This window comes from Tasmannia lanceolata, unplaced genomic scaffold (genome assembly GCF_043159265.1).
Source record: "Tasmannia lanceolata isolate RefF3 unplaced genomic scaffold, GAP_Taslan_0.1 ptg000002l, whole genome shotgun sequence".
Classification (NCBI taxonomy): domain Eukaryota; kingdom Viridiplantae; phylum Streptophyta; class Magnoliopsida; order Canellales; family Winteraceae; genus Tasmannia; species Tasmannia lanceolata.
The window spans coordinates 32,629,380-32,656,197 of record NW_027518679.1 but is presented as its reverse complement, the minus strand read 5'-3'; the positions used below and the strand labels follow the sequence as shown (position 1 = coordinate 32,656,197).

Here is a 26,818-nt window from a genome sequence, read left to right as displayed (position 1 = left end):
GCTAGATTCCGAATTGTATTTGTTCTGTGCGTTTTCTGCTCTTTAAATAGAGCTTTTGGTGTCTTTTTATGTTGAAAAGCACCATTTTTGGGCATCCTTTCAGTGGGTTTGAATTTATACCCAATCGCCTCTGGAACGTTGGACTTAAATGGGCACAATCCAACGGTCCAGATCACACCCGATCGGACACCTTCCACTAGCCAGGATCCTACGCACTAGATCTATCTTGATCCAGCACTAGCCGTTGGAACCATCCAAGCGCGATCCTACGGTCCGGGTCGCACCTGCTCGGGATCACCATCGGATTAGACCGATCTCAATCCAATGGCCCAGATCGAATCTGAAAAAATGAAAGGCTCCAATCGCTCCTAGCTACGATGCGCCCTATAGCCCGTTGTGTGCACGTGCCCATGCACATGCACATTGTCCCGCGGTTCCACGCATGGCTTTGACCCATTGTGCAACAAACATTAAAGAGAAGTGGGTAAAGCTATTTAAACCCATCTCCATCTTTTTGCCAAAGCAATATGGGACTATCTTTTCTCACTACTTTTGCATAGGGGTGTGCATTATTCGGGTTTAACCGAATAACCGAACCGAATTGGTTCGTTTATTTTGGTTCTGGTTTTGGTCGATTCGGTTCGGCTTCAGTTTTGGTTTCCATCAAAAATTATTTCGGTTAACCGAAAAACCGAATTGTGGCAAGTCCAAAGAACAATTTTTCTGTGTCGGTGATTAATTCATTACCAATCACAAGTAGTATAAGTTAAATTTACCCTCACTGAAAGAAGTCAACCATCCACAAGTCACAACACAAAGGTTTTCAGTCGTAATTAATTCATTACCAATCACAAGTAGTATAAGTTAAATTCAACCGTCCACAAGTCACAACTCACACGACACGAGTCACTTGATATATCCACCCCCCTTTTTCTCATTTTTAGTTTTTACTTTTAATCTTTCATGCAAAAGGAAAAGCTAGGGTTTTTTCTTTTCTCTTCCTCATCTTCTTCTACCTCTTCTTAGTCCGCCGCCTCTCCACTCTCCAACTCCGGCAAGCGAACTCCTGGATCCTCCATTAACTACGGCTCCTCCATCGCCATTCATTCCTCCATCTCTCCCTGCAAATCTATTAAAATCCAAACCCCTTTTTTTGTCTGAAATTTTCTAGATCTGAGATTTGGTTTGGTTAATAGAAGAAGATGAGGTAGGAGGCAAGGAGCTCGACTCTCACCAACGAAATCCTCCTCGGAAAGGTATAAAAACCCATCTCTTTTCTCTCATTATTTTTTTTTTCACTCTATTCTATAAAAGAAAAAACCCTCTTTTCTTTTTACTCTATTCTAATACTCCTTGGAAAGATTTTTTCAGAATTCGGTTTTCGGTTAAAACCGAAATCGGTTTTCGGTTAAAACCGAAATCGGTTTTCGGTTTCAATTCAAAATTTTGGGTAGCCGAAAATCGATCGGTTTCATGATTTCGGTTATTTCGGTTCGGTTAAAACCGAATGCGCACCCCTAAGTGAGTTTTGCACTCTTCTCACTCTCTTGCAAAAAGCAAGTTTTTCTCTAAGAAATATTTTACTCTTCCAAAACAAGTTTTAGAAAACTTTTTCCAAACACCATTTTTTACTCTTAAATCATGATTTTGAAAATCAAAATCTAACCGTTCACACATCCCTTGCACCCTTTCAGAGCCTCTTTGAAAGTCATCAATCACCCTGCCTCACATTCCCTCCATCCAAGCCTGGTTTTAGGGTTTTCTTTTTGTCTTTTTCACATTTTTAATTGTATTCACAGAAGCATTCCGTGAATCCACAACGCTAGGTGAATTCACAACTTTACATGAACTCTGAAAAAAAAAAAAAATTCAAAGAGGAGGAAATACTAAAATACCACTATCTTAAATAGATTTTAGGTTTTATAAAACAGGAAAAAAAAATAGAAAAAAATAAACTGTATCTCCATCTCCTACTACCACTAAATTGAGCGTCTAATAATACATGAAGAGCAAGAAAATCACATTTTCTTTTGACATAAGTTTTTGCAATGCCAACCCAAGAGATTAAGAGGGTTTTGTAGTTGACTTTAGGGCACAAGAGGAAGCAAGAAATCTAGAGTTTTTACGAAAATCCTAGGGGGGTGTCACATTTAGTAGGCATTTCAACCAGTTTTGGGGGTGTCATAGCATCTACAAGTAGTATTTGGTTGCATGTTGTCATTTAAACTATTAGGAGACTACTTTGACTTGTCTCCACCTTGTCTGCTCACGTAGCATATTAGCAAACTAGTAGGAAAAGAATACAAACAATATAATTTTTTTGCTAGTCTTGGGACTTTGGCATCTCTCTCTCTCTCTCTCTCTCTCTCTCTCTCTCTCTCTCTCTATATATATATATATATATATATATATATATATATATATATATATATATATATATATATATATATGAGAAAACGGTTCCTACACGTATGTGTAGATAAGTTATCTACACACTAGCTTAAAATACATTGGGGGCCACATTATTTGGGTGATCCAAACCATTCATTTTTAAGGCCCTCACATAGATAGGGTGTCCACAAAAAATCAGATCCATAGGAACATCCTAACCATTCGAACTGTGGAGGTAAAAAATGGACTAATTTGTGAAGGTTTAAAGACATTCATTTTACCTCCACAAATCGTAGGATTGGGATGATCCTATGGATCTGATTTTTTGTAAACACCCTATCTATGTGAGGGCCTTTAAAATGGATGGCTTGGATCACCCAAACAATGTGGGCCCCCACTGTATTTTAAGCTAGTGTGTAGAGAACTCTCTACACATATGTGTAGGAACCGTTTTCTCATATATATATATATATATATATATATATATGTGTGTGTGTGTGTGTGTGTGTGTGTGTGTATAGAGAACGGTTCCTACACATATGTGTAGAGAGTTCTCTACACACACACACACACACACACACACACACACACATATATATATATATATATATATGAGAAAACGGTTCCTACACATATGTGTAGAGAGTTCTCTACACACTAGCTTAAAATACAGTGGGGGCCCACATTGTTTGGGCGATCCAAGCCATCCATTTTAAAGGCCCTCACATAGATAGGGTGTCTACAAAAAATCAGATCAATAGGATCATCCCAACCCTACGATTTGTGGAGGTAAAATAGATGTCTTTAAACCTTCACAAATTAGTCCATTTTTTGTCTACACAGTTCGAATGGTTAGGATGATCCTATGGATCTGATATTTTGTGGACACCCTATCTATGTGAAGGCCTTAAAAATGAATGGTTTGGATCACCCAAATAATGTGGCCCCCACTGTATTTTAAGCTAGTGTGTAGATAACTTATCTACACATATGTGTAGGAACCGTTTTCTCTCTATATATATATATATATATATATATATATATATATATATATATATATATATATATATATATATATGAGGAAACTGTGGGTAAGCTCACCAAACTTATGGTGAGCTAGCTTGCCCAATCACATGGGGGCCCACTTTGTTAGGATGATCAAAAACAATTCATTTGAAAGTCCCTTACATAGATGTGGGTGTACCAAAAATCAGCTCCATAGGATCATCCTAAGCCCTCCATTTGTGGAGGACAAAAATGGACAGACACAAATCTGCCCCATTTTTGTCCTCCACAAATGGAGGGGTTAGGATGATCCTATGGAGCTGATTTTTGGTACACCCCCTATCTATGATAAGGCCTTGCAAATGAATGGTTTGGATCACTCCCCAAAATGTGGGACCCATGTGATTGGGCAAGCTAGCTCACCATAAGTTTAGTTCCTCTATATATATATATATATATATATATATATATATATATAGTAATGACACACCCCTCTTACGATCCTATTTTGGTAATGACACTCCAACCCACCAAACTACTTCAGTTGACAACCGGGAACTTACTTAACACTACTCTATAAGGAAACTACTACCCTGCTATTACACTTGCTAACTACTGAAGTTCTAATTTACCACTACTCTATGGTAACTAGGGGCAACCAACCTGAGCTGAGAGAGGGCGAGAGAAGAAATTTTTTATTTTGTTATGTTTTACTTTGATTTTTACTTCGTCAGGGTCTTACGGAATTTTTTTCTGTTAAAACAGTTATTCTTTCTAAGTAAAAATGGGACTTTTTACACCATTTGGAATAAGCACAATTATCGTTCGCAGGGCCGTAAAACATCTAAGTTTCACGTCAAATGGAAAAGAGCAAGTTGCAAACTCTCACTAATCTTGACTGTCCAAAAATTACTTTTTTTCACACATCCAATCATCTTAACGGTTTGATCCCTAGCTTGATTTTAGTTAGTACAGAATAGTTTTGCATGTAAATCAAATTCATGAGGAATCCCCAAGAGCTTATGTAGTTTACTAAAGGATCAATCCCATAAAAGAGAGAATAAAATTTGATGGATTTACTGTTTATTTTCTGATGGCAAAACCTTGAACAAAGGGAATTTAATGGAGAGATTGAGATTTTCATCTTTTTTCATAAAGGAATAGAGAATTTCATCTGGTCTCGTCGATAATGTTGCATGGCCATGATGAGAAGAGAAAAGAGCCCAGTAAGGCTCTGTTACTTTCGATGTAAAATGGACGTAAAACAAATTTTATGCCCATTTATAAGTGGTAAATGGGTGTAAAATTTGTTTTACACCCATTTTATGTCGACAGGAAAGGAACCTACTGATCGTTTCTTTCAAATGTAGAGTGGGAAAATGGGTGTAAAACAAGTAAATTTTGTTTTACACCCATTTTACGTAGAAAAAAATGCAGGTTATATAGGAGAAACAAGTAAGCCTGCTTTGTTGTTTAGCATCAAAGCAGAAAGGAATTTCTTGGATTTTGAGTGGACTTTTTGGTCAGTTCCTGCTCCAACCCAAGCTCACCTACAGAGATGTCTTCCAAAATCATCTAAAGAAAGTAAGAACTAACTCTCCCTGCTATGGGATTTAAGCTGCCAAACCATTCAAAGGATCCAAAGACAAAACAAGAGTTTCAGATGGTAAACAAGGAATTCACCCTTTCTTCTTTCCCTTTCTATTTGTGTTATACAACTAAATTTGAAATTTGCAAGGACTAAATTCTGATCAGAGGACTATTCTTTCATATGAAATATGGGTTTTTTCAGATCAATACAACACAATTGGAATGGGGATTGAGTGTTACAAATACAATGGATAGTTGTACCAATCAACGAATATTGCTGGCCCCGGGTCGATACTCTCCAATTCCGAGCAGATCCTGCACATACCAGGTTTTTTTAGGTGGAAAAAGCATGTACTTACTGGCATAGCAAATGCAATAAACTCAATTTAACAGAAAAAATCATGAGCCCCAACAGGCAATACTGTCAAATGTGATAATAAACAGAAGGGGATGAGTCACAAATTGCACCAACTGTTCAAATTGACTGGTATGAGTTGACTATTGGTTAGGAGATTGATCACATTTTGAAAATAAAGGTTCGGTTACCCAAGAAAAAAACAGTTAAAAATGAGGCTGTGATTGATTGGTATGAGATGACTAGTATGCCCTTAATTATTCTGCCAAGTAATTGAAGAAATCCTGTTTAAAGGTTGACTTTCAGGCCCAATCCATCTCCAGTGGGAAAGACCTCTGCAATAGAAGAACTCATTAGGTTCACTTTCAAAAGATCTTGATCGTTTGGAAAACTGATTTTGGTTGGTTTCTTGCGACTTTGAACCAACCCTGGGACAGAGACCTCCCCCTCCAGATTCCCCACCAGCCTTTAAAGACAGATTTTTCATCTGAACTTTTCTTGGGAGATCGCTACTAATTACTTGAATCCGGATTCAAAAAGCCTTAAAACCATTATCTCCGGGATAGACGACTCAGTGATAAATTCCCTTGTGATTATGTTTAACTTCTACCCTTAGGCACTGTTCGTTTGAGATTATTGTAACTGATGATGAGGCCCTAAACCAATTATTAGACTCAAAATTAATGTAATTTGAATCCAATCATCGGTTTGGGAGCTCACCATCGGTTTTCATAATCTAAAATGAACAGGGCCTTATGAGGTAGTGTCTTTATACGTTTGGATTGTGCTGTGAGTGAGATCCTTGGAGTTCTCTTGACCATAGTTGTCGCTCTCCGAAAAGGAGGAAGCAGGAATTGTGAATGGTTAGGGAAGCGTCGAGAAAGCAAACAAGAAGCAAAAAAGTGAAAAGTTAATGAAAATAAAATAACTGTAAGTAATTAGTGACTATTAGAAATAAGTTTCAATAATCTATTTTTCAATGTTTGTAAAATATTTAAACATATGTAAATTCAAGTTTCCAAGTAGCATAAGCAAATCAAATCTAACCACCACGAACAAGTCAAAATTCCAGCAAACGTCAGCCATTAATCAAAATATCATATATCAAAGTTAATGCAAAATTTTCTCAAGTCTAAAATGGGTAATTGAATGATTAATCACTTAAATGATTTAATAACTAATCACTTAAATGAAGAAAACTTATCCTTTTTTTCATCTCATCCTATCTTTTTTTATTGTTAAATTACATGATATATATATAGATCTCCAGCAGATAATTTGCAGGTTGCGGTATTTGGAGAGGATTTCTCAAATGGTTTTCCTTCTTCCTCTTTGAAGCGATCCGTGGCTCAGAGGTGTTTTCATGAAAAAATTCTAGCGGGTGGTTTTCGAACCGGATTGAACTTTGAGATAGAAGAGGTGCTCGAGGGGGAAGGAGAGATGGGGTGTCGCCTGGTGGAGAAAAGCTGCGAGAACAGGATTTCGAATTTTATTCTTCTTGCTGGAGGTTCATACCTCCTTTGTTTTATGGGTTACAACAAGGTGCTGATCGACTACAGTGGTCTTGGAGGGCTGGCGAATTGTTTCTTTGGCTGTGCTAGGGAGCATCCTCTTCGATTTCTCATAAGGATTTTGCTTGGAAGTTTCTCTCACCTCCTTTCTATGAGTATGTGTAGCAAGGTGGAGCCCGTTCTATTGCCTTTCGTCTCGGAGCCTTCTTCTGTTTTTTCCAAGGTTTTAAATCTCGGTTTCGGTTTCGGTCATCAGCGAACCGAAACGTTTCGGTTTCGGTACGAAATTTCGGACGAAATAATGTAAAAATTTCATCGAAATTTCTGAAACGTTTTACCGAAATTTTACCGAAACGAAACCTTTCGGCAAAAATTTCCGAAACATTTCGGCGAAGTTTGGTACTTTTCCGACTCACTGTGAATTTCGTTTTCATTTTCCATCAAACCGAAATATTTCGGCCGAAACGTTTCGGCCGAAATTTAAAACCATGGTTTTTTCCGGGAGCGACTTGGGGTCTGGTTTTCACAAGGATGCTGTTGAATTGATGGTTGATCACACCTTGCAAATTAGTAATAAACTGGGCTTATTTTTTACGGGACCTGAAGAGGAGTACAGATCTAATATCAAGGAGGCTGAGCTAAGGGAGGCTGGGTGAGCTATCTGTTCAAATACCCATTCTGAAGCAAATATGAAAAGGAAGGAAAGAGAGCTGTTAAGATTAAAATCTAATATCAATTATGATTTAGAGTCGAACGGCAAGGGCCCTAGTACAAAGAAAAAAGGGAGAGCCCATGGCGTTAGAGCGGGGAAGATCACCTCTGTTTAAGTTTTTAATGAAGATCTTATCTTGGAATATAAATGATTTGGGTTCCCAGGAGAAAAGAATCCAAATTAAAGAATTGCTTAAAATTTGGAGGCCTGAAGTTGTTTGCCTTCAGGAAACCAAGTTGGCGCACATTAGCAGAATAGTCATGAGAAGTATGGGGTTAAAAAATGAGTGGGATTTTGCTTTCTTAGCTTCTAATGGAGCTTCGGGGGGCATTCCGGTGGCTTGGGACACGGTTAAATGGATCTTTAAGGATGTATGGTCTGGAGTTCATTCTCTCTCTGTAGCTCTCCGAAAGACGGTTGACAATTCCGATTGGTTATTCTCTAGAGTCTACGGTCCTATCTTATCAGCTGAAAAGAGTCTTTTTTGGGGGAACTGGTAAAGATGAGAGATCTTTGCTCCCACGCATGGTGCATTGGGGGAGATTTTAATGAAATTTTAGAAATATGGGATAGGTTGGGGTGCCAGCGAGTCAATCAACGTATGAGAGATTTTTCAGACTTCATTGCGATCAACGAGTTGGTGGATCTGCCGTTGGGTGGTGCATCTTTCACTTGGGCCAGAGGATCGAACAGGAGCAGGCTAGACAGATTCTTACTTTCGAGAGACTGGTTGGAAATAATTCTAGAGGTCTATCAGAAAGCTCTAGCTCATTCAGTTTCTAATCATTGCCCTATCCTCTTAGATCCTAAAATGGAGTCGTGGAGTCCGACTCCTTTTAGATTTGAGTTAGCATGGTTGGAAGATACCCTTATGGAGGAAAGATTAGCAAGGTGGTGGTCTGAGTGTGTTTTTGAAGGACCAACTGATGTAATCATTGGCAAAAAATTAAGATTCATCAAGTCAAAATTAAAAGAGTGGGCTAAGGAGAAGAAAGGGCTCGACCATGGCAGGAAGCGGATCCTGGAGGATAGAATGCTGGAGCTAAATGTCCTAGAAGAGTGTGGTTTGTCATCGGCAGAAGATTGTGAGGAACTAGGGAGGTTAAGCCATGAACATAAAGGGCTTCTGTTGCATGAAGAAATTTCTTGGCGTAAAAAATCCAGAGTCAAGTGGCTGACTAGGGGCTACAAAAACACACCTTACTTCCATGCAATGGCTAGCGTCCGAAGGAGAAGAAATAGAATTGAATCTTTAGTGGTGGAAGGGGTCCGTGTGTCGGACAAGGAGAAGATTATTGCGGAAACTCTTGATTTCTTCAAGTCTCTTTACTCAGGTGACGGGTTACTAGGTCCAATTCCTCAAGAGATTCTGTTTGACAGTTTAAGCTTGGAGGAGGCTGCTAGGCTGGAAATTCATTTATCTGAGGAGGAAATTATGAAAGCATTGTTCTCTTTAGCCAAAGATAAAGCTCCTGGTCCAGATGGATTTTGTCTGGCTTTCTCTCAAATTTGTTTGGAAGCTGTTAAAGCTGATTTACTAAGATTTTTCCATGAATTTTTTGAGGGCGTAGTTTTGACATAGGCACAGGCGCTTCTTTTATTTCCCTAATCCCAAAGATAGAAGGGGCATCAAAAGTTTTGGATTTTCGTCCGATTAGTTTGGAGGGTTGCCTGTACAAAGTTCTTGCTAAGGTTTTGGCGGATTGTCTCAAAGTGGTATTGCCATCGGTTATTTCAGACAGTCAAAGTGCTTTTGTAAGTAATAGATAAACTCTTGATTGTTCATTGATTGCCAATGAAGCTATTGATTATTACATAAGGAAGGGGGAAGGAGGGGTTTTATGTAAGCTCGACATGGAGAAGGCTTATGATAGGGTGGACTGGGGAGCTTTAGATTACCTGATGGGTAGAATGGGCTTTGGTGATCGGTGGAGGTGGTGGATTAGAAATTGTTTGGCGTCCGCTTGGTTCTCTGTTCTGAAAAATGGCTTGGCTAAAGGATTTTTCAAATCGTCTAGAGGTTTGAGGCAAGGGGACCCATTGTCTCCTTTTCTTTTTGTGATTGTAGCTGAATCCCTTTGCAGACTGATGAAGAAAGGAAGTGAGTTGAGTTTCTTTGAAGGGTTTCTAATAGGCAACAATAGAGTAGAACTATCGATTCTTCAATTTGTGGACGATACTCTCCTGTTTTGCTCTCTGGTTGATTCTCAAATTTTAAATCTTAAAGCAATTTTAAGGTGTTATGAGATGATATCGGGCCAAAGATCTAATTTTGCGAAATCCAGGCTGTATGCGATCAACGTTCCCCATTGTGAAGCATCCTCTTTTGTGGATATTTTGGGTTGTGCCTAAGATCTTCTACCTGCCTCTTATCTTGGCCTTCCACTGGGAGTGGGAAGACCGAACAAACAGTTGTGGAACCCCATTATTCACAGAATTGAGCGGAGATTGGTCACCTGGAAGCGCAATTTGGTATCCAAAGGTGGTAGACTGGTTCTCATCAAGGCAGTTTTATCAAATATTCCGATATACTTTCTTTCTCTATTTAAATGTCCAGTGAGTGTAGCTCAGAGAATTGAGCAAATTCAGAGAAGATTTCTGTGGGGAGGATCGAGTTCTTCAAAAGGGCTTCCTTTGGTTAAATGGAGTGCGTTGTGTCTCCCTATAAAAAATGGAGGATTGGGACTCTGGAGGGTAAAAGGTTTTAACAATGCTTTGTTGGGAAAGTGGCTCGGAGGTTTGGTGAAGAACAATCTTCTTTGTGGGTTAGAGTTATTGGAAGTAAGTATGGGTTTAAGGAAGGTAAATGGTGCTCTGCTGACAATTATAAATTCAAAGTTGTATCGGTTTGGAGGGATATTTTGAAGGTGGAGGTTCTTTTTATGAAAGACATTCGTTTCAAGGTCTATGTGGGGGATAGGATTCGCTTTTGGCTGGATCCTTGGTGCTCGACTGTTCCTCTCAAGGATCTTTTTCCAGATTTATTCTTGGTGTCTTCTCAGAAAGGGCATGGGTTAAGGATTGCTTCGAAAGAGTGAACGCGAAAGTGGTTTGGACTCCCAAGTTTAGAAGAGCCTTTTTTGATAGAGAATTAAATTCTCTTCAAGGCTTTACGTCTTTGATAGAAGAATGCTATATCAAGAAAAGGGGAGCTAATAGCCGAGTATGGACTTGGTGCCCTTCTGGCTTCTTTTCAGTTAAAACCTTTTACCATCACATGATTTTTAGTGAAGCGGAGTCTCTTTCTTCCTCAATATGGAAGTTCTTTTGTCCGCCGAGAGTTTCTTTCTTCAGGTGGACTGTTTGCAGTGGTCATATTCAGACAATGGATTTTTTGAGGAAGTGTGGAATGTGCCTGGTGGATCACTGCCCTCTCTGCTTATCTGATGGCGAAACAATAGATCACATTTTCATCCATTGCAAGGTAGCAAAAGAAATTTGGGGCCTCATTTTCGCTCGCTTTGGGGTCTGTTGGGTCCCCTCAAAAACCATCGCAAACTTCATTAGGAGCTGGGAGTGGAATCCTTGGAGAAAGAAAGGCAGGACTCTCTGGAAGATGTGCCTTATGGCTACCTGGCGGTTCTTATGGAAAGAGAGGAATGCACGAGTCTTTGAAGGAAAGGCAAGGTCACCTTATTGGATTTATGTAAAGCTGATAGCTGCTGTTATATCCTGGGCAAGGAGCCTTCCTTTGTTTCGCTTCGTTCCAGCTTTTGACCTTTGGGAAGGATGGGTGACCATTTGTATGGAAGGGGTTAGTAAAGAGAAAATCATTCAATCTTGGCATCCTCCTTCAGATGGGCTACTAAAACTTAACTTCGATGGTTCGTCTCTTGGTAATCCGGGTGATGCAGGAATTGGGGGTTTATGTAGAAACGACAAGGGGAAAGTTCTTTGGGCTTACTCGAGGCCAATCGGAGTAGCGGACTCAAATGAAGCAGAGGTAAGAGCTGTTCATAGCGGGATCAAGCATTTGGATAGCTCGGTGTTCGATAAAATCATAGTGGAAGGGGACTCCTTAAATTTAATTCGTTGGCTTTCGGGGGTGGCGATCCCTCCTTGAAGATTCTTGCCGTTATTCGAGGAGATCGAGGACCTAGTTCAGGGGTCTTCTATTGTGTTTGAACATGTAAGGAGACTGCTAATGCTGAAGCAGATTCTCTAGCTAGGGGAGGTGTTCTTAGATCGGGTTTAGAGTGGTTTGATTATCTCTCCCTTGAGTTATTGTATTTTCTCTTTTTTCCTCTTTGTATCTCTTCAGGACCATCTCGGTTCTGTTTATTTATATATTTCTGCCTTCTTAAAAAAAAAACAAATGTGTGTGTGTGTAAAGGGTTTCTGTGCTCGAGTGCACAAACAGCGGTGGGCCCATATTGTTGGCGGGATCCAAAGCATTCATTTGGAATGCCCTTTTAGGGATAGGGTGTCCACCAAAAATTAGCTCCATTGGATCATCTTAGGGTGTCTATTTGTGGGGTGAAAAAAGGGGCAGATTAGTGGACACAAACAGTATCTGTCCATTTTCACACCCACAAATGGACACCCTATGGTGATCCAATGAAGCTGATTTTTGGTACATACCCCATCCATGATGGGGCCTTTCAAATGAATGCTTAGGATCACCCCAACAATGTGGCTGCCCAGTCTGCATCACTGGACCCTTCTACCTTTTAATGTCCATATTTTCTAAAACATAAGCCTTTACCTGGAGTACCCTTCAGGTATTTGATGATCTGAATGACAGCTGCACAGTGGGAAGTATGTGGAGCACTCATAAAAGACTAACCATGCCCACTGCAAACGCTATGTCTAGCCTGGTGACGGTCAGATACATTAACTTACCAACCAGTCTTCCGTGTCTACCCGGATCATCCAACAACTCACCCTGATCAAGAAGAAGTTTCACAGTTGGATCCATAGGAGTAGCTGCAGGTTTTACCCCCATTGATCCAGTCTCCTCTAAAATGTCTAACATATATTTTCTTTATGACAGAGAAAGGCCATGACGAAAGTGAGCTACCTCAATACTAAGAAAATATCTGAGCTGACCCAAATTTTAGTGGAAAATTCCCTCTGAAGAAAGGATTTCAAATTTTGTATCCCCACTCTGTCATCTCCTGTAATCACAATATCATCAACATACACTACCAGATGGACATATCTACCTACTGATCTGTGACTGAATATGGAATGATCAACAGCACACTGCTTCAGCCCAAAATGCAGAACTACACTACTGAACCGACCAAACCAAGCCCTCGGTGACTGCTTCAAACGATAAATTGCCTTCTGAATACAGTATGCGGAGGTGCACATCTCCCCTTGAGAAACATACCTAGGAGGTTGCTCCATATAAACTTCCTCAGAAAGATCGCTGTGGAGGAAGGCATTTTTGACATCCAGTTGAAACAAAGGCCATCCACGATTAACAGCCAAAGAGATTAGTACCCGCACCGAAGGAATTTTAGCCACTGGACAAAACGTCTCATGATAGCAAACACCAAAAGTCTGAGTATACCCTTTGAAAACAAGGCGAGCTTTGACGCGCCCTACAGACCCATCTAGAAGAAACTTTATAGCAAAGACCCAACGACAACAAATAGGTCGTGCACCAGGCTAGAAACAAATGAACGAAGTGAGGGTGGAAGAAGCTCATAAGAAACAAATTTGGAAATAGGATGTGCAAGAGTGCGAGATCTAGTACGAGTGGCAATGGGTAAATCAAAAGGAGAACAAATACCTGAAGCCGGACAATCTGATTGCGGAGGAGGATCAGCTGGCTGAGATGGTGCCTCATTTGTAGCAGCAGGCGGAGATGATGTCTCATTCATTTAGCACCTCAGGGTCCTTAGGTCTCTCTGAAGGACCTAGAGGAGGATCAGGGCTGGCGGTGAGATAGATTGGGGAGAACTCATCACAAACAAGGCTGGCACACTAACGAAAGCGTCTCTCCTAAAGGATACAGAACTGAGAAAGGTGTTTTCCCAGATAGAATAGAGGGAAAACGGTTCCCTAGATAGCGCTATAAGAGCCGCATCTCCCCAGTGAAGCTTAGGAACTTTCATCTGAAACATAATGGTGCGAGTCATATCAAGCAGGTAACGAATCTTCCTTTTTGCAACACCATTCTGTTGCGATGTATATATTATAACTATGTGTATGTGTGTGTTGATGCCTAAGGGCATCGTGGTCATTGTACTCTTCTCTCTTTATATAAATACATAAGTGAGGGGGAGCTATCCTCAACTCACTCTTTCTTTCTCTTCTTCTCATCTCTTCTTCTTCTAACATGGTATCAGAGCCCTAGGGTTACAATGCCCTAATGGCCACGTCCCCCTCGCCTCCGCCTCTCTCTCTCTCTCTCTCTCTTGGACAAACCTAACCCCAAATCCATCCTTTCCAAACCCTAACCCTAACCCTAACCCGTGAACAGTACCAGTGAACAGTGTCGCCCCCTCCAACCCCAAATCAGTGCCGCATCCCCTTTCCCTTACCCGAATCAATATCGCACCCTCTATCCTACGCTAACATATGTTCTAAAACTACTTCCTTATTTTTAAAACCATAGCCCTAACCATCATTTAAATTGCCTATTTTCTATTTCTTCGCAGCTTTTTCTATTTTTCCTAGTGCCCTAATGCACCAGATTGCCATTCTTTTTTGACGTGTAGTCTTATGCCTCCCTCCACTATCTCTCTTCTCCGGAGCCACGGTATGTCTTTTCGGCCCTTCTAAGCTCATTTTCATCTCGTTGTTTACTTCCCCTTTCCTTATTTTTCCTACCCTTTCTCTTCCTATCAAAGGTGCACACCACGTGTTTGCTGAAATGTCTGAGTGAGCTATTGTGCCTTCGCCTTCATCTCCTAACATCTCCTCGCCTCATGGCTAGTGATCATATGTCTTCTTATGCTTTGTCTCTTCATCAGAGCTACGCTATAATGGTCAAGCTCATTGTATGATTCTCTACTTCTCTCTTGTTTATCCTCTACCGTAGTGTGCTTGAGGGTGTCTCTATATTTCTATCATCATGGATCCTCATCTTAGATCCCCTCGTACTACCAGATCAACTTCTCCGACTTCGGCTCCCTTTCCACTGCTGATTCCTGCCCCTTTGATTGGGCCTTCTATTGGGTGCATATATTGGTGATGGACCTTCTGGCCGTGGCGGTATTTGTCTTTCCCCCTCCGATGGACTAGTCTGTATCTCTCGCGCTGACTATGATGAGTTTTTGTGCCTGTGTGTGCATCACCAAGCCCATATTACCCCTTTTGCACAACTTAATTTCCCCATGCTTCGCTTCTTACTACCTCTGGTCCTTGGATTATTGATTCCGAGGCGTCCAACCATATAACGGGTAACGATGCTTCCCCTCGCTCATTTAGCCCCTTCAGCTCGCTTCTACTGTTACTTTAGCAGATAGGACCACCGCATCCATCTCTAGTACTGGAACTGTTTTCCCTCACCATGGTCTTACCTTGTCATCAGTCCTTTGTGTTCCTAAGTCACCCTTTAATTTACTGTGTGTGACCCAAATTACCAAAACTCATCACTGTTTGGTCTCTTTCTTCCCCTCTCATTGTGTCTTTCAGGAAATTTCCACTGGGAAGACGATTGTGTCTGGCCGTGCAGCCAATGGTCACTATTACCTTGATTGTGATCCTCCTCGTGCTGTGTTGCATAGCTCTGTTGATGCATATCAATGGTATTTTCGTCTTGGCCATCCTTCTCTTCAGCGACTTCAACAGTCCTCTGTTATCTCTCGCCCTTTTCAGTCCTTTCAGTGCGAGAGCTGTGAGCTTGGGAAGCACCATCGTACTTTTCCGCCCACTCTAGTTAGCCACGTCTCGCGTCCATTTGAGCTAGTCCACTGATGCCTGGGGTCCTTCTAAGACTATGTCTCTTCTAGGTTATCAATACTTCCTCATTTTTGTTGATGAATTCTCCCGTATGATTGGCTCTTTCCCCTTAAGGATCGATCCCAAGTGTTTATAGCTTTTCGTACTTTCCATGCCGAGATTACTATAGTCAGTATGACTGTCGTCTTAAATCTTTGCGTACTGATAATGCTCAAGAGTACTTTTCTGCCTCTAATGGCTTTTAGGAGTTCTTATCCTCTCATGGTATTATCCATCAATCCACTTGTGCCTACATGTCCCAGCAGAATGGTGTAGCCGAACACAAAATCCGATCCTTGCTTAATATTGCCCGCACTCTTCTCTTCCAAATGCGGGTTCCTAAAGTCTATTGGAGCGATGCCATCCTTACCGCCAATTTTTTGGCTAATCAGCTTCCCTCCTCAGTCATTGATGGAAAATCCCCCTTTTCGATCTTACATCCTCACTGTGATCCTATTCCTCTTACCCCACAAGTCTTTGGCTATGTTTGCTTTATTTACACCCTTACCCCAGCGTTAGATAAATTAGATCCTCGGCGGAGCATTTTGTCTTTCTAAGCTACTCTAGTACCCAGAAAAATTATCGGCTCCTCTTTTAGCTCTTATACAGGTTTATCAGCGCCGACAGCGGCCAGATGCCCCCAACCCTCCTCCCAAACCATCATTCTCTCAGCCGACGATCCCAACTCATTCATCTCACTTTGCCCCCTCGTTGCTTTCTTTCACCGCTGTATTGTACGGTCATGTATATTATAATAGTATTTTCATCAAGCATTAGGGACAGATAAATTAAGTTACAGAACATAGTTCTCATTCATAAACCTTTTTTTTAATGGTAGTTCTCATTCATAAACCTTAAATGACAAGCATGCGTGTCACTAAACAAATGTTTTCTTTGGACATATTGAACCATTTGGAGTTTATCTTCAACTAATGAAGGGAACTCATTCTTCAATGCTTATTTCTTCATTTCACTCAAAATCAATGCTTTCACTAAAAACCAATGCTTGATGGATCCTTGAAAGGAAAAAAGTGCCTACTAAATATGTTGATGTGATTAAGGATAAGTATGATGGAGCAGTACCTAATGTCAAAACCACGGATGGCACGTCTAATGAGTTTCCAATTACAATAGGACTGCACCAAGGATCAGCTTTAAGCCATTATCATTTTACACTAGTTACGGATGAGCTTAAGGAGGGTATACAGGATGAGATGCCGTGGTGTATGTTATTTGCAGATGACATAGTATTAATCGACGAAACGAAAGCAGGAGTAAATGCAAAGTTAGAGTTATGGAGAACTACTTTGGAATCCAAAAGTTTTAGACTGATTAGGACTAAGACAAAGTATTGTAATGTAAGGAGGCGGGACGAGGATGTAGTAAATATGACTGGAGAGGAGGTACCTAAGAGGGATATCTTTCGCTATCTTGGTTCAATCCTACATAAGGAAGGAGAGATTGAAGAGGATGTTAACCATAGAATAAGAGCAGATTGGTTGAAGTGGAAGCTTGCCTCAGGAATTCTGTGCGACCGTAAAATCCCTACCAAGTTGAAGGGAAAGTTTTATAAGACAGTTGTAAGGCCAGCTATGCTGTACGGCTCAAAATGTTGGGCCACCAAGAAGCAGCATGTGCATAAGATGAGTGTAGCAGAGATGCGAATACTTAGATGGATGTGCGGCCACACAAGGTTAGATTGAATTAAAAATGAAAACACTCGTAAAAAGGTGGGGGTGGCACCAATTAAGGAGAAGATGAGAGAGCACCGCTTAAGATGGTTTGGACATATCCAATGGATGCCCCGGTGAGAAGAGGCGACTCGTGCCAAATTGATGGAGTAAAAAGAGGTAAAGGCAGACCGAAAACAACTTGGGTAAAAACAGTGAGGAAAGACTTGATAGCTAGGAACATAACAGAGAACATGACCTTGGATAGGATAGAATGGAAGAAAATGATCGACATAGAAAAACCCAACTAGAGTCGGGATTAGAGCCGGGTAGATTCCTTTCACCTTCCCCATGAAATTTTTCTAAAGGATTAATTTAGCCGACCCCAACTAGTTTGGGACAAAGGCTTTGTTGAGTTGAGTTGAGTTGAGTCACTAAAAACCAATGCTTGCATTCATGTCTTGCCATGTGTAACTTGAGCAAGTGCTTATTGCAGACACAGGAAGTGATAAAAACAAATGCACGGATCCGACAAGTTTATATGACTTTCATAAAACAATAAGCAATCGGTATACTAAATGAGGGAATTAACTAGAAACAATAAATGTCAAAAAAGTATGATACGATCATATATTAAAAACGAGAAATAAGCGGGGCTCACTTGGCAAGCTTTATTTTTAGCTCTGGTTTCAGCAGTACTAGGAATATCGTGGTTTGGTTTCAAAAACCTTTTCTCACGACGTTCGCATGAGCCCCATCCATCTGAGAACCTACCACCTCTAAAATAGGACAGAAACAACATGATTAAATCAAAAGCAAAATGAAAATTGGTTTACTGAAGTTTATAAATTTAATCACAAGAAATGAAACACGTACTGCATAAATGCTCGAACAACAAACTCAGCCCGCAGAACATTCCGGTTTTCATCAAATTCAATGGACTTGTCTTTGATTTCAAATGAAAGGTTGAAGAAAAATGATATCTTCCTCCATCCTGAAGAAATAGATGAGATGCACTCCAGAAAACATTTATATTGATCAGATGACCAATATACAATTCCAACAATTTTAAATTATTACCTGATTTCTTGATAAATGGATTTCCAGAAATCATGGTGTAATCAGTTTTCTCTAGAATCTGTTCATAAAAAGAAAAATCCACAAACAAAATGTTCATTCTCGAAGCTGAAGTATCAAGTAAGAAACATGAAAAATCATTCTCTGAACTCCCGATTTTTCAGGCCCTTTTATAACCGGTACATGTAAATTTCTAGCCATAATTCTCAAAAAAAAAAAAAAGTAAGAAACATGACAAAAAAAATGTTCATTTTCGAAGCTGAATTTTCAACTATGAAATATGACAGCACCGTCTACCATGTATTCCCGTGAATAATATTTGCCAGAGTTTCAATATCAACAACGATGTATTTTCCTCAGAAATGGGTATCAGGTAAACTTGATAAGAGCATCAAATTATTCACCAGATGCAGGAAGGCATGTACACGAACGGATATTCAGTGAATGTACAAAAGGCTCCAAAGAGATTAATAAAGTGGTTTTTTCCAGATTAACGCAAGGCCATGAATGAAATTCATACGATACAAGCATTATAATAGTACGGATGTAGAGGATATCATTGCGGCCTCTCTTTTCGTACCACTAGGGATGATTAACGCCACTTTGCCAATTGGCATTATGAATGGCTTTTTTGCTCATGTGATGGTTTCTAAGTAGGTATTTGTCCTTATTCTAGCATTTCCCAAAGTTTCACCATAAAATTTCATCATTTGCATAGGTTTCCATATGTTTCATTGATTTTACAAGATTTCCACAGAAACACCGAAACCAAAATGTTTCCGTCTCCATGCTGACCGAAACTGAAATTTAAAACCCTGGATGTCAGATTGTTTACTGTTCAACAGAACCAAATGCAAAGACAAGGGTTATCAGAAAATGAAGAAGTTGAGAATGCAAGTAGACACAGGGAAATCATTAGACACCCAATATATTTTATGATTGATGGCTACCATTTCCTATTCTAACTTCTGCTAAGGGAGTGGAGCCGTGGTTCGTCCAAAGTCCATCAAATCAACATTGTAATGCAGTCCAAAGATTGGTGTAAAGTATGAATTGGTAATAGTATTTTGTATTTGGGTTAGCCGTCAGCCAGTTAGCCTAAAGACGGATGCAGGGAGAGAAAATGGACTGCCAAGTTACGACTCAAGAATCCACTAGCGGATGACTTAAATTGCTGTTTATAAGCTTGAATTGTCACCAATCGAATATTAATATACAGATCCCACAGTGAGGAAACAAGGATTCGTATGTGATTATGAATCACGAAAGCAGTCGGACATTACTTGGATTACATGGCGGATATTTATTGTGGTTGTACTTGAAAAGCAAGCAAATGTATCCACTCGCATCTTACATGATGGGGAAAGAGCATTGGAGCACATCTTTTACCAAAAAGACAAGGTACTCACTGCTCAACAGGGAATTAACCAGCAACTAATATCACATAAGGAGGTCGGAATCTCTATATAGGCATATCAACTCCCAGTTTGAATAAGTCTCACTAACAACTGGGCATAAAGGTCAAAGCGCCACTCAACAAGGAAGCAAGCACTGAGACTAGTGATGACTGGCTCAATACTTGACAAGGCAGAGCTGAATGCACTAAACAAGAAATCAAAGACTAATTCGTAAGCAGGATGCTCCAGCTAACACAAATTGCTAAGTGTGATTAGGCTTGTCGTATACTGTTATTAGACAGGCCATTATTTTCAAACTTAGGAACAGAGGTCCAGTAGATAAACATTCATTATAAGGTAAGGCGGGTTTAAATGAGTGCATAGTTTCAAAACTCTCATTCGTCATCGTTGACTCCCTCGAATAGACTCCCTTTTGCCTTGGCCGCGTTATTGTCTTAGTCCATGTTTTGCCTACAAAGTCAATCAAAACTCCTTTGACTTTCCTAATTTATGACCGTGTCAATCGAGTACTCAACCTTGTCAAACCGATTACTCGATCGCGTTGTGCCAAGTCGACTAGGATTTGCTTTGGCCGCATTTTGACACACATATGAGTGTCATTCAACGGTCATTGTTAAGCTTAGAGTTCGCATTATAGTTGCATGAATCTACTACTTACAGTTCCACTCCTGTTTCAGAATCTCATGATTAGTAAATGATCTGGTTCCTAAAATGGCTTGTTTTCTACAACTTGCTGCTGTTCTCACTTCTATAAAGCCTCTGCAGAGAATGAAGCCTAGGCCAAGAGTCTTAACACCTTTTCTTCTGCAATCTTCTCAAGGTTTTTATGAGTGACGGCTTTCCAGTTTCCATTAAAAGAATCCAACATAAATACATGCATTGCAAACTGATAAAATTCAAAGATTTCTATTAATCTTGGATGCAATTACAAGAGAATCAAGCAATGCTTATAGAGCACTTAAACGAAACATAGAAATAAATCAAGATAACTATGGAAAGAGATAAGTATAGAATATTCTAATTTAAGCTAAGTACTAATCCAATCTAGTTGCCTGATCTAGTTGGGTTGCCTCAGTTAACCAACTTGCCCAATCTACCACAAGAAAATCCAACAGTGAGATCTACATCCAATCTAATGGCTGAATCTCACATATTCTCACATGCCCCCTCAAACACAAGTGGATTGAAAATCAACATACGTTTGATTACAATGAAATCCCCCAACAAAATTAAATTGAACATTTGATGCACCGCCAAATTTTTTGCACGCTAATGAAGATCCCCTGATGATGGTGACTGGTGACTGACGTTGATTGCCGAAGAAGATGATGACTCTGCCTGTCGTTGCTGAAGAATATGTCACTTGGAAGATGAGCAACGAAATGAGCTTCAATAAATGATTGCCTCAATGGGCTGAATAGAACTCAGACCTCGATCAAGGAGTAAGAATGGGTCACTATGGACCAACGCCGAAATGGGCATGAATAGGCCTCGATGAGAAAGACATCATGGGTCGGCTTTCGCTACCGATCCTCATGGAATTAGAAAATACTCTCTCAGGAACGCACCTCAAGGAACCAAGGCACCTCAACTAAGTAGAGCAATATTCCAAGCACGCACCTCAACTAAGGTACCTAAATTGAAATAGACAAAGAAGAATGATAGGTTTTGAAAGAAAATTGAAAAAAAGAAAAAGAAGAAGAGAACACGTGGCTATGAAAGAGGAACGACATTTCGGCGGAAAAAGCACAAATTTATGAATTTTAAGAATGTAAGAATTTTTTTTGGGGGGGCGGGGGGTGGTGCACATATCAAATTAGGGATTTCACATAAGGGAGGCTTGCAAGAAAATGATTCAAACAAAATTAGGATGAAAAAGAGGTGCAAATATCAAGTACATAGTGGTAAAAATTATATGAAAGACAAAAACAGATGGGAAGAAAGGTGTACTTATCAACTGGAGATGAGGGAGAAAGTGAGAGAGTTTATGAAAGACAAAGGAGAAAGTCTAGAAAAATTAGAATGGAAAGGAAGTACCATTATCAATATGCCAATGGATAAGACAAAGGAAAAGGCATTGGTGTATTTTGTAGACATTGTTGCCTTGTACGGTTTCCAAAGACAAAAAATGAATAAAATAAAGGAAACTTCTCCACCAAGCAACTTTGCTTTACCTTGTTTTTTTTTCATTTCTCCCTCGGCACATCATTAGATCATTGAATTTCTAGCCTCTTCTCCTTTCCTTCAAATCAAGGCTCATCGTTTTCTTTTAATGGTAAAAATTTCATTCCAAGAAAAAATACCGAGGAGGTCTACACAAGGAAAAAGAAGAAAAATACAAAGGAAAATGCAAGTACAAAGATTAGAAAAAAGAACACTCAAGGGAGGAGAAAATCAAACAACTCCACCTCCGCCCTTGAAACACCCTCTCTAGCTAATCGATCGGCTACCTCGTTAGCCTATCGCCAAACATGGATGAAAGGGATGGAAGCGACCCCCAACCTATCGTTAATCTCATCGAAGAACACGGCAAATCTCCATGGAACCAAGTGCAAACCCTTGAGCTACCAAATAACATCGAGGGAGTCCCCTTCAATGACCACCATATCAAGATCGAAATTTTCAAGGAATTTCACTCCTTGAAGCACCGCTCGGACTTCAGGTTCATTAGAATAAGAAATTCCAATAGGACCAGAGAAGGCCCATTTCACTTCACGTAGCTCATCTCTTAGAATGCCTCCTATGCCAGATAGGCCCGGGTTTCCTAAGCAAGATCCATCAAAGTTAAGCTTCAAAAACCCATGCGCAGGGGGAAGCCAATTTTGAACAATATTAGATTCCCATTCTGAATAAAAGTAGATGTCCCTCCAACCATACCAAAGATTGTGAGCCAACACAAATTGAAAAGCAGGTAAGGTCCTTACCCAAGATATAGTGATGGCCATCACCTTATCGATGATGAACAGAGTTCTCTTTGAAAACCCTTTGAACAGCCTCGCATTGCGCTCTTTCCATAATACCCAAATCATTGCTAGTAAGGAGACATGCAAAAGGATCTTACCGTTTTTCCTAAATGGAACCATCAACCAACTTTCCAAAACGTTGAATAGCTTTGCAAGAAAAGCCTAGCATATCCCAAATCTTGAAAGGATACTACTTCAAATCTCTCTAGCCAACATACATTGAGTAAAAATATGATCCACAGATTCACCGGCCTCAAGACAAAGCAAGCAATGGTCGATGATCCACATCTTGCGCTCTCTTAAGAAGTCGACCGTTTGGATTCTCTCCTAGGACCAAGATTGGCATAGAACGATCTAACGGAGAATTCCCCATCCGAGTTCCAAATCCAAACCCGTTTGTCCATCCCAGAGAGTTTGATGTAGCAACCTTCAAGAGTCTCCAAGAATCTACTCACCACACCGAGTTCCCTATCGAAGAAATTCTGTCTAAAAATCGGCTTCCAAATCACCCTATTGCCCCGGTGCTCAAAATAGTCTCTTACTAATGCCTCCTAAGAAGAGGCCAAAATGAATAATTAGGGAAACAATTCCTTTAAAGGGGAGGGGGGAACACCACTTATCTAGCTAGAATCCAATCCGGTTCACAAAATAGACTCTGAAACACACACCCTCTCCAAACTTATGCCGAAACTTCAAGATATCACGCCATAAGGTAACCCCTGACGGCCTGAAATTGTCCAAAGACTCCCAATGACCAAGAGCCGCCCCATACTTACTCGCAATCACTCTAGCCGAGAGCTGAGATTCCTCCTCACCAAATCTCCAAAGCCACTTGCCAAGCAAAGCTTGATTGGCCTCTCTCAGCTTCTTTGTCTTTCATAAACGCTCTCGCTTTCTCCTTCTTTGTCTTCAAATCAAAGCTCGACTTTACGTAATCTCCTTCCCTCTCTTACTTTTTCTACATGTAGCTTCTTTTGCCTTTCTGGTTCGATCGATGAACCGCAAGAGAAAGGACGTGATGGAGGGAAATGGCTTGCGGGAAGAAGAATAAGGCTGGGCTCGGACTGTAGGACGCACACGGGTCTGGATGGTGATGGCGGAGGTCGGAACCTTGGCTTTCAACGGCGAGGATGAGTTGTCCGACAACCTGGACGGCCAAGGTAAGCATGCAAAGTGGAACATTGACAAACTCCTTATTTTTGTGAAGAACCAATTCATGATGACAGATAAATATGGATCTAGCAAAGGAATATTTTCTATTGAGAAGAAAAAAAAAGGAAAAGAGGTGAATAAGGGAGCCCGGCAGATAGTTAGATCGGCCGTCCGCCGGAGAACGCAACTTGATGGATTGTGATCAGTTCTAGGCCCGATCGACCTGCTCTGATGCCATGTGAAACAACCGATTACTCCAAAAGCAGTTGGAGAAGGTGTTATTTAATCTTCTATACTTCAAGACCCCCTCACGTGTGGCCCCTCTTTTTAGGGTTCGCCTACACGTGGCACATGTGACCCCTCTTTTGGGTTGGCTGGCCATTAGATGTGGATTTTTAATATCAAGGAGTTTTGACCTCAGGCATTTGCTCTGATACCATATGAAAAATCAAAGATTTCTATTAATCTTGGATGCAATTACAAGAGAATCAAGCAGTGCTTATATAGAGCACTTATATGATAAATATAGAAATAATCAAGATAACTACGGAAAGAGATGAGTATAGAATATTCTAATCTAGCCTAATTACTAATTCAATCTAGTTGCCTAATCTAGCTAGGTTGCCTCAGCTAACCAACTTACCCAATATACCACAAGAAAATCCAACAGTGATATCTACACCCAATCTAACGATTGGATCTCACATATTGTTACACAAATGGATGGCAAAACCAGCATAAGTAGAAAATCTATATCTTCAATTGTTTATTCTTCATTCAAAGATTCTAAACTTCCAGAAAACAAAAAATTCAAGCAAACAAAAACATTAAAAGCAGAACTAATGAACTTATAAAAGAAAAGCTCAATTACCGCCATGGCAGCATTTTGGTACTGCTTGAATAGCGAAACAGATGGAAACCGTCCAGATAAGCTATGTCTCATGCCCCTATCATCGTCGCTCTGCCGCGAATTGTACGGAGAGCTTTCGGCCACCGCCGGAGTAATCTCCTGCACCAAAAACCTACCGGAATCCGGCGAAGAATATGACGGAGGAGGAGTAGGGGGCGTCCGTTGCACGTGCTGAACAACGACAATCCGGTTTTCATCATTGAATCCCAAATCATTCATTCTCGCCATTTTCCGATGTGTCCATGGCTCTTGTAAAACCTCTCCATCTGTTGAAACCCTAGGATCTTCATCTATTGCAAAGTGTTTTCTAGGGTTTTTGGAGAATTTTGGTACCACAGGGGTGAGAGGATTTGAATTTTGGAGAGTTGTGTTCTTTACAATGAGGGGTTTGCGAGATTTTGTGGAGGAATGTGATGCAGCGGCGGAATCGATGACTGCCCAAAGCTCTGCGTCGTCTAGATCTTTATCATCGACTGTGAAATGGATTGAAGATGCCATTTTTTTTCTCAGCTAGGGTTTCGAAAGAAAAATGGAGGGATTTAGGGTTTAGAAAGAAAATTGGAGCAGTATTTCTCAATGCTGCATCGGGTGTTACGGTTTTGTAGGATGGATCGAAGATGCCATTTTTTTTCTCAGCTAGGGTTTCGAAAGTAAAATGGAGGGATTTAGGGTTTTTTTTTCTCAGCTAGGGTTTCGAAAGTAAAATGGAGGGATTTAGGGTTTTTTTCTTTCTCAGCTAGGGTTTCGAAAGTAAAATGGAGGGAGTTAGGTATTTCTCGATGCTGGATAGGGTGCTAGGGTTTTGTAGGAATCTTGTTGCAGAGAAGGAGAAGGCGGGGGTACGCCAAATGGTGGCTCGACCCACAGACAATAGGACAAAACGGTCTTTACCACCGCGCGAGACAACACTTTGGTTTGAATGTGGGGTGCCTTATAGGTGTTGTTGGATTAGAAAGAGGCGACTTAGGCGTGCAACTTGGGTAGGGTTCAACCCAATTTTGGCTCGGTTTGGGTTGGCATTTCTTCAGATTGGGTTGGGTTGGGTTGAGGCTGGGAAAAGCCAACCCGATTTAATTTCGGGTTGATGCCTTTGGCAACCATACCCAACCCGAGCTGAGCCAAACCCAACCTCGGACCTCTAATTTTATCTTGATTTTCTAGGTTATTGTATTTTTTCTGTTTGGCCCAAGGTGAACCCAAACCAATTCGCTCAATATGTCTTAGAGGGGTAGAGTTAGGTTGAGAAATTTAGAGGCGGGTTGGGTTAGGGTTGACCATCCTCAACAAGGGGCAGGTTGGGTTACGGTTGAGGGGATGCGATCTCGGATTGGGTTAGGGTTGGCCTCAGCCCGATCTAACCCGAACCGAGTTGCACCCAATGACGGAGCCAGGGGCAGTTGCCCCCTCTCAAAATTTGATTTTTTCCATGTTCCCTGACTCCAAGTATAGAGTTTGTCTCGCCCCTAAATATATAAACTGTCCCTTGCCCCCTTGATTTACCATTTAACAACCCCTGCCCCCCCCCCCCCCCCCCTCTCTCTCTCTCTCTCTCTCTCTCTCTCTCTCTCGTGTGACTAAAGTCTATCCTGCCCTTCCTTTATGATGATAAGGTCTCTGACACGATACGGGAGATGTTGGCTACATCGCGACTATGATCCTCTGTTACGGTCCTGGGGCCGCCGCGAGCCTCCACTTAGGACCATAACATCCTCATCCGCAAATGGGTTTGTCTACTGTGTTTTCGAGTACTGTGTTTTCGAGAAAAAAAACGTTAAAAGTTGATTTTTCTTAAAAAAAACCTCCCACCAAAAGAAAACTAAGTGGCCCCCCATATATGATGTTCTAAATGGTTAAATAGTCCCCCCAAAGAAAACTAAGGGTGTGTTCGGTAACCATTATGGTAATCACGTTTCCCCCTTTCTTAGGTGCGGAGAATGGAAAAAGACGAGAATTCCTTAAATCTTGTTCGGGTCACCCCGTCCACTAAAGCCCGTTTCAAAAATTTCTCGCTTTTAAACGATTTACTCCCTAAAAAGATGGGATTCTGTGGAGCGACTCGGAGCCGCTTCCCAGGTCTCATCAATCGTTTCTACCGTTAATTTGGGCAAGAATGAGAAGCCTTGCCGAACACACCCTAAGTGGCCCCCATATATGATGTTCTAAATGGT

At 40.8% G+C, this 26,818-nt stretch overlaps 1 protein-coding gene and 1 long non-coding RNA gene across 2 annotated transcripts; one reads left to right on the top strand and one right to left on the bottom strand.

Annotated features, from left to right (window-relative positions):
* The first annotated feature begins 940 nt into the window (after positions 1-940).
* LOC143870218 (uncharacterized) lies at positions 941-5,974 on the top strand. Its single transcript, XR_013245011.1, has 3 exons — positions 941-1,256; positions 4,924-5,062; positions 5,189-5,974. It is a non-coding gene; the product is annotated as an uncharacterized LOC143870218 (long non-coding RNA).
* Positions 5,056-25,591, bottom strand: LOC143870202 (uncharacterized). The gene is made up of 5 exons (XM_077376587.1): positions 24,612-25,591; positions 18,211-18,268; positions 18,007-18,124; positions 17,792-17,909; positions 5,056-5,301 (listed from the first exon to the last, which is right to left on the bottom strand). Exons 1-5 carry the CDS (start codon positions 25,146-25,148, stop codon positions 5,251-5,253), a joined length of 882 nt encoding a protein of 293 aa, XP_077232702.1. The 5' UTR covers positions 25,149-25,591; the 3' UTR covers positions 5,056-5,250.
* Between the last annotated feature and the right edge of the window lie 1,227 nt (positions 25,592-26,818).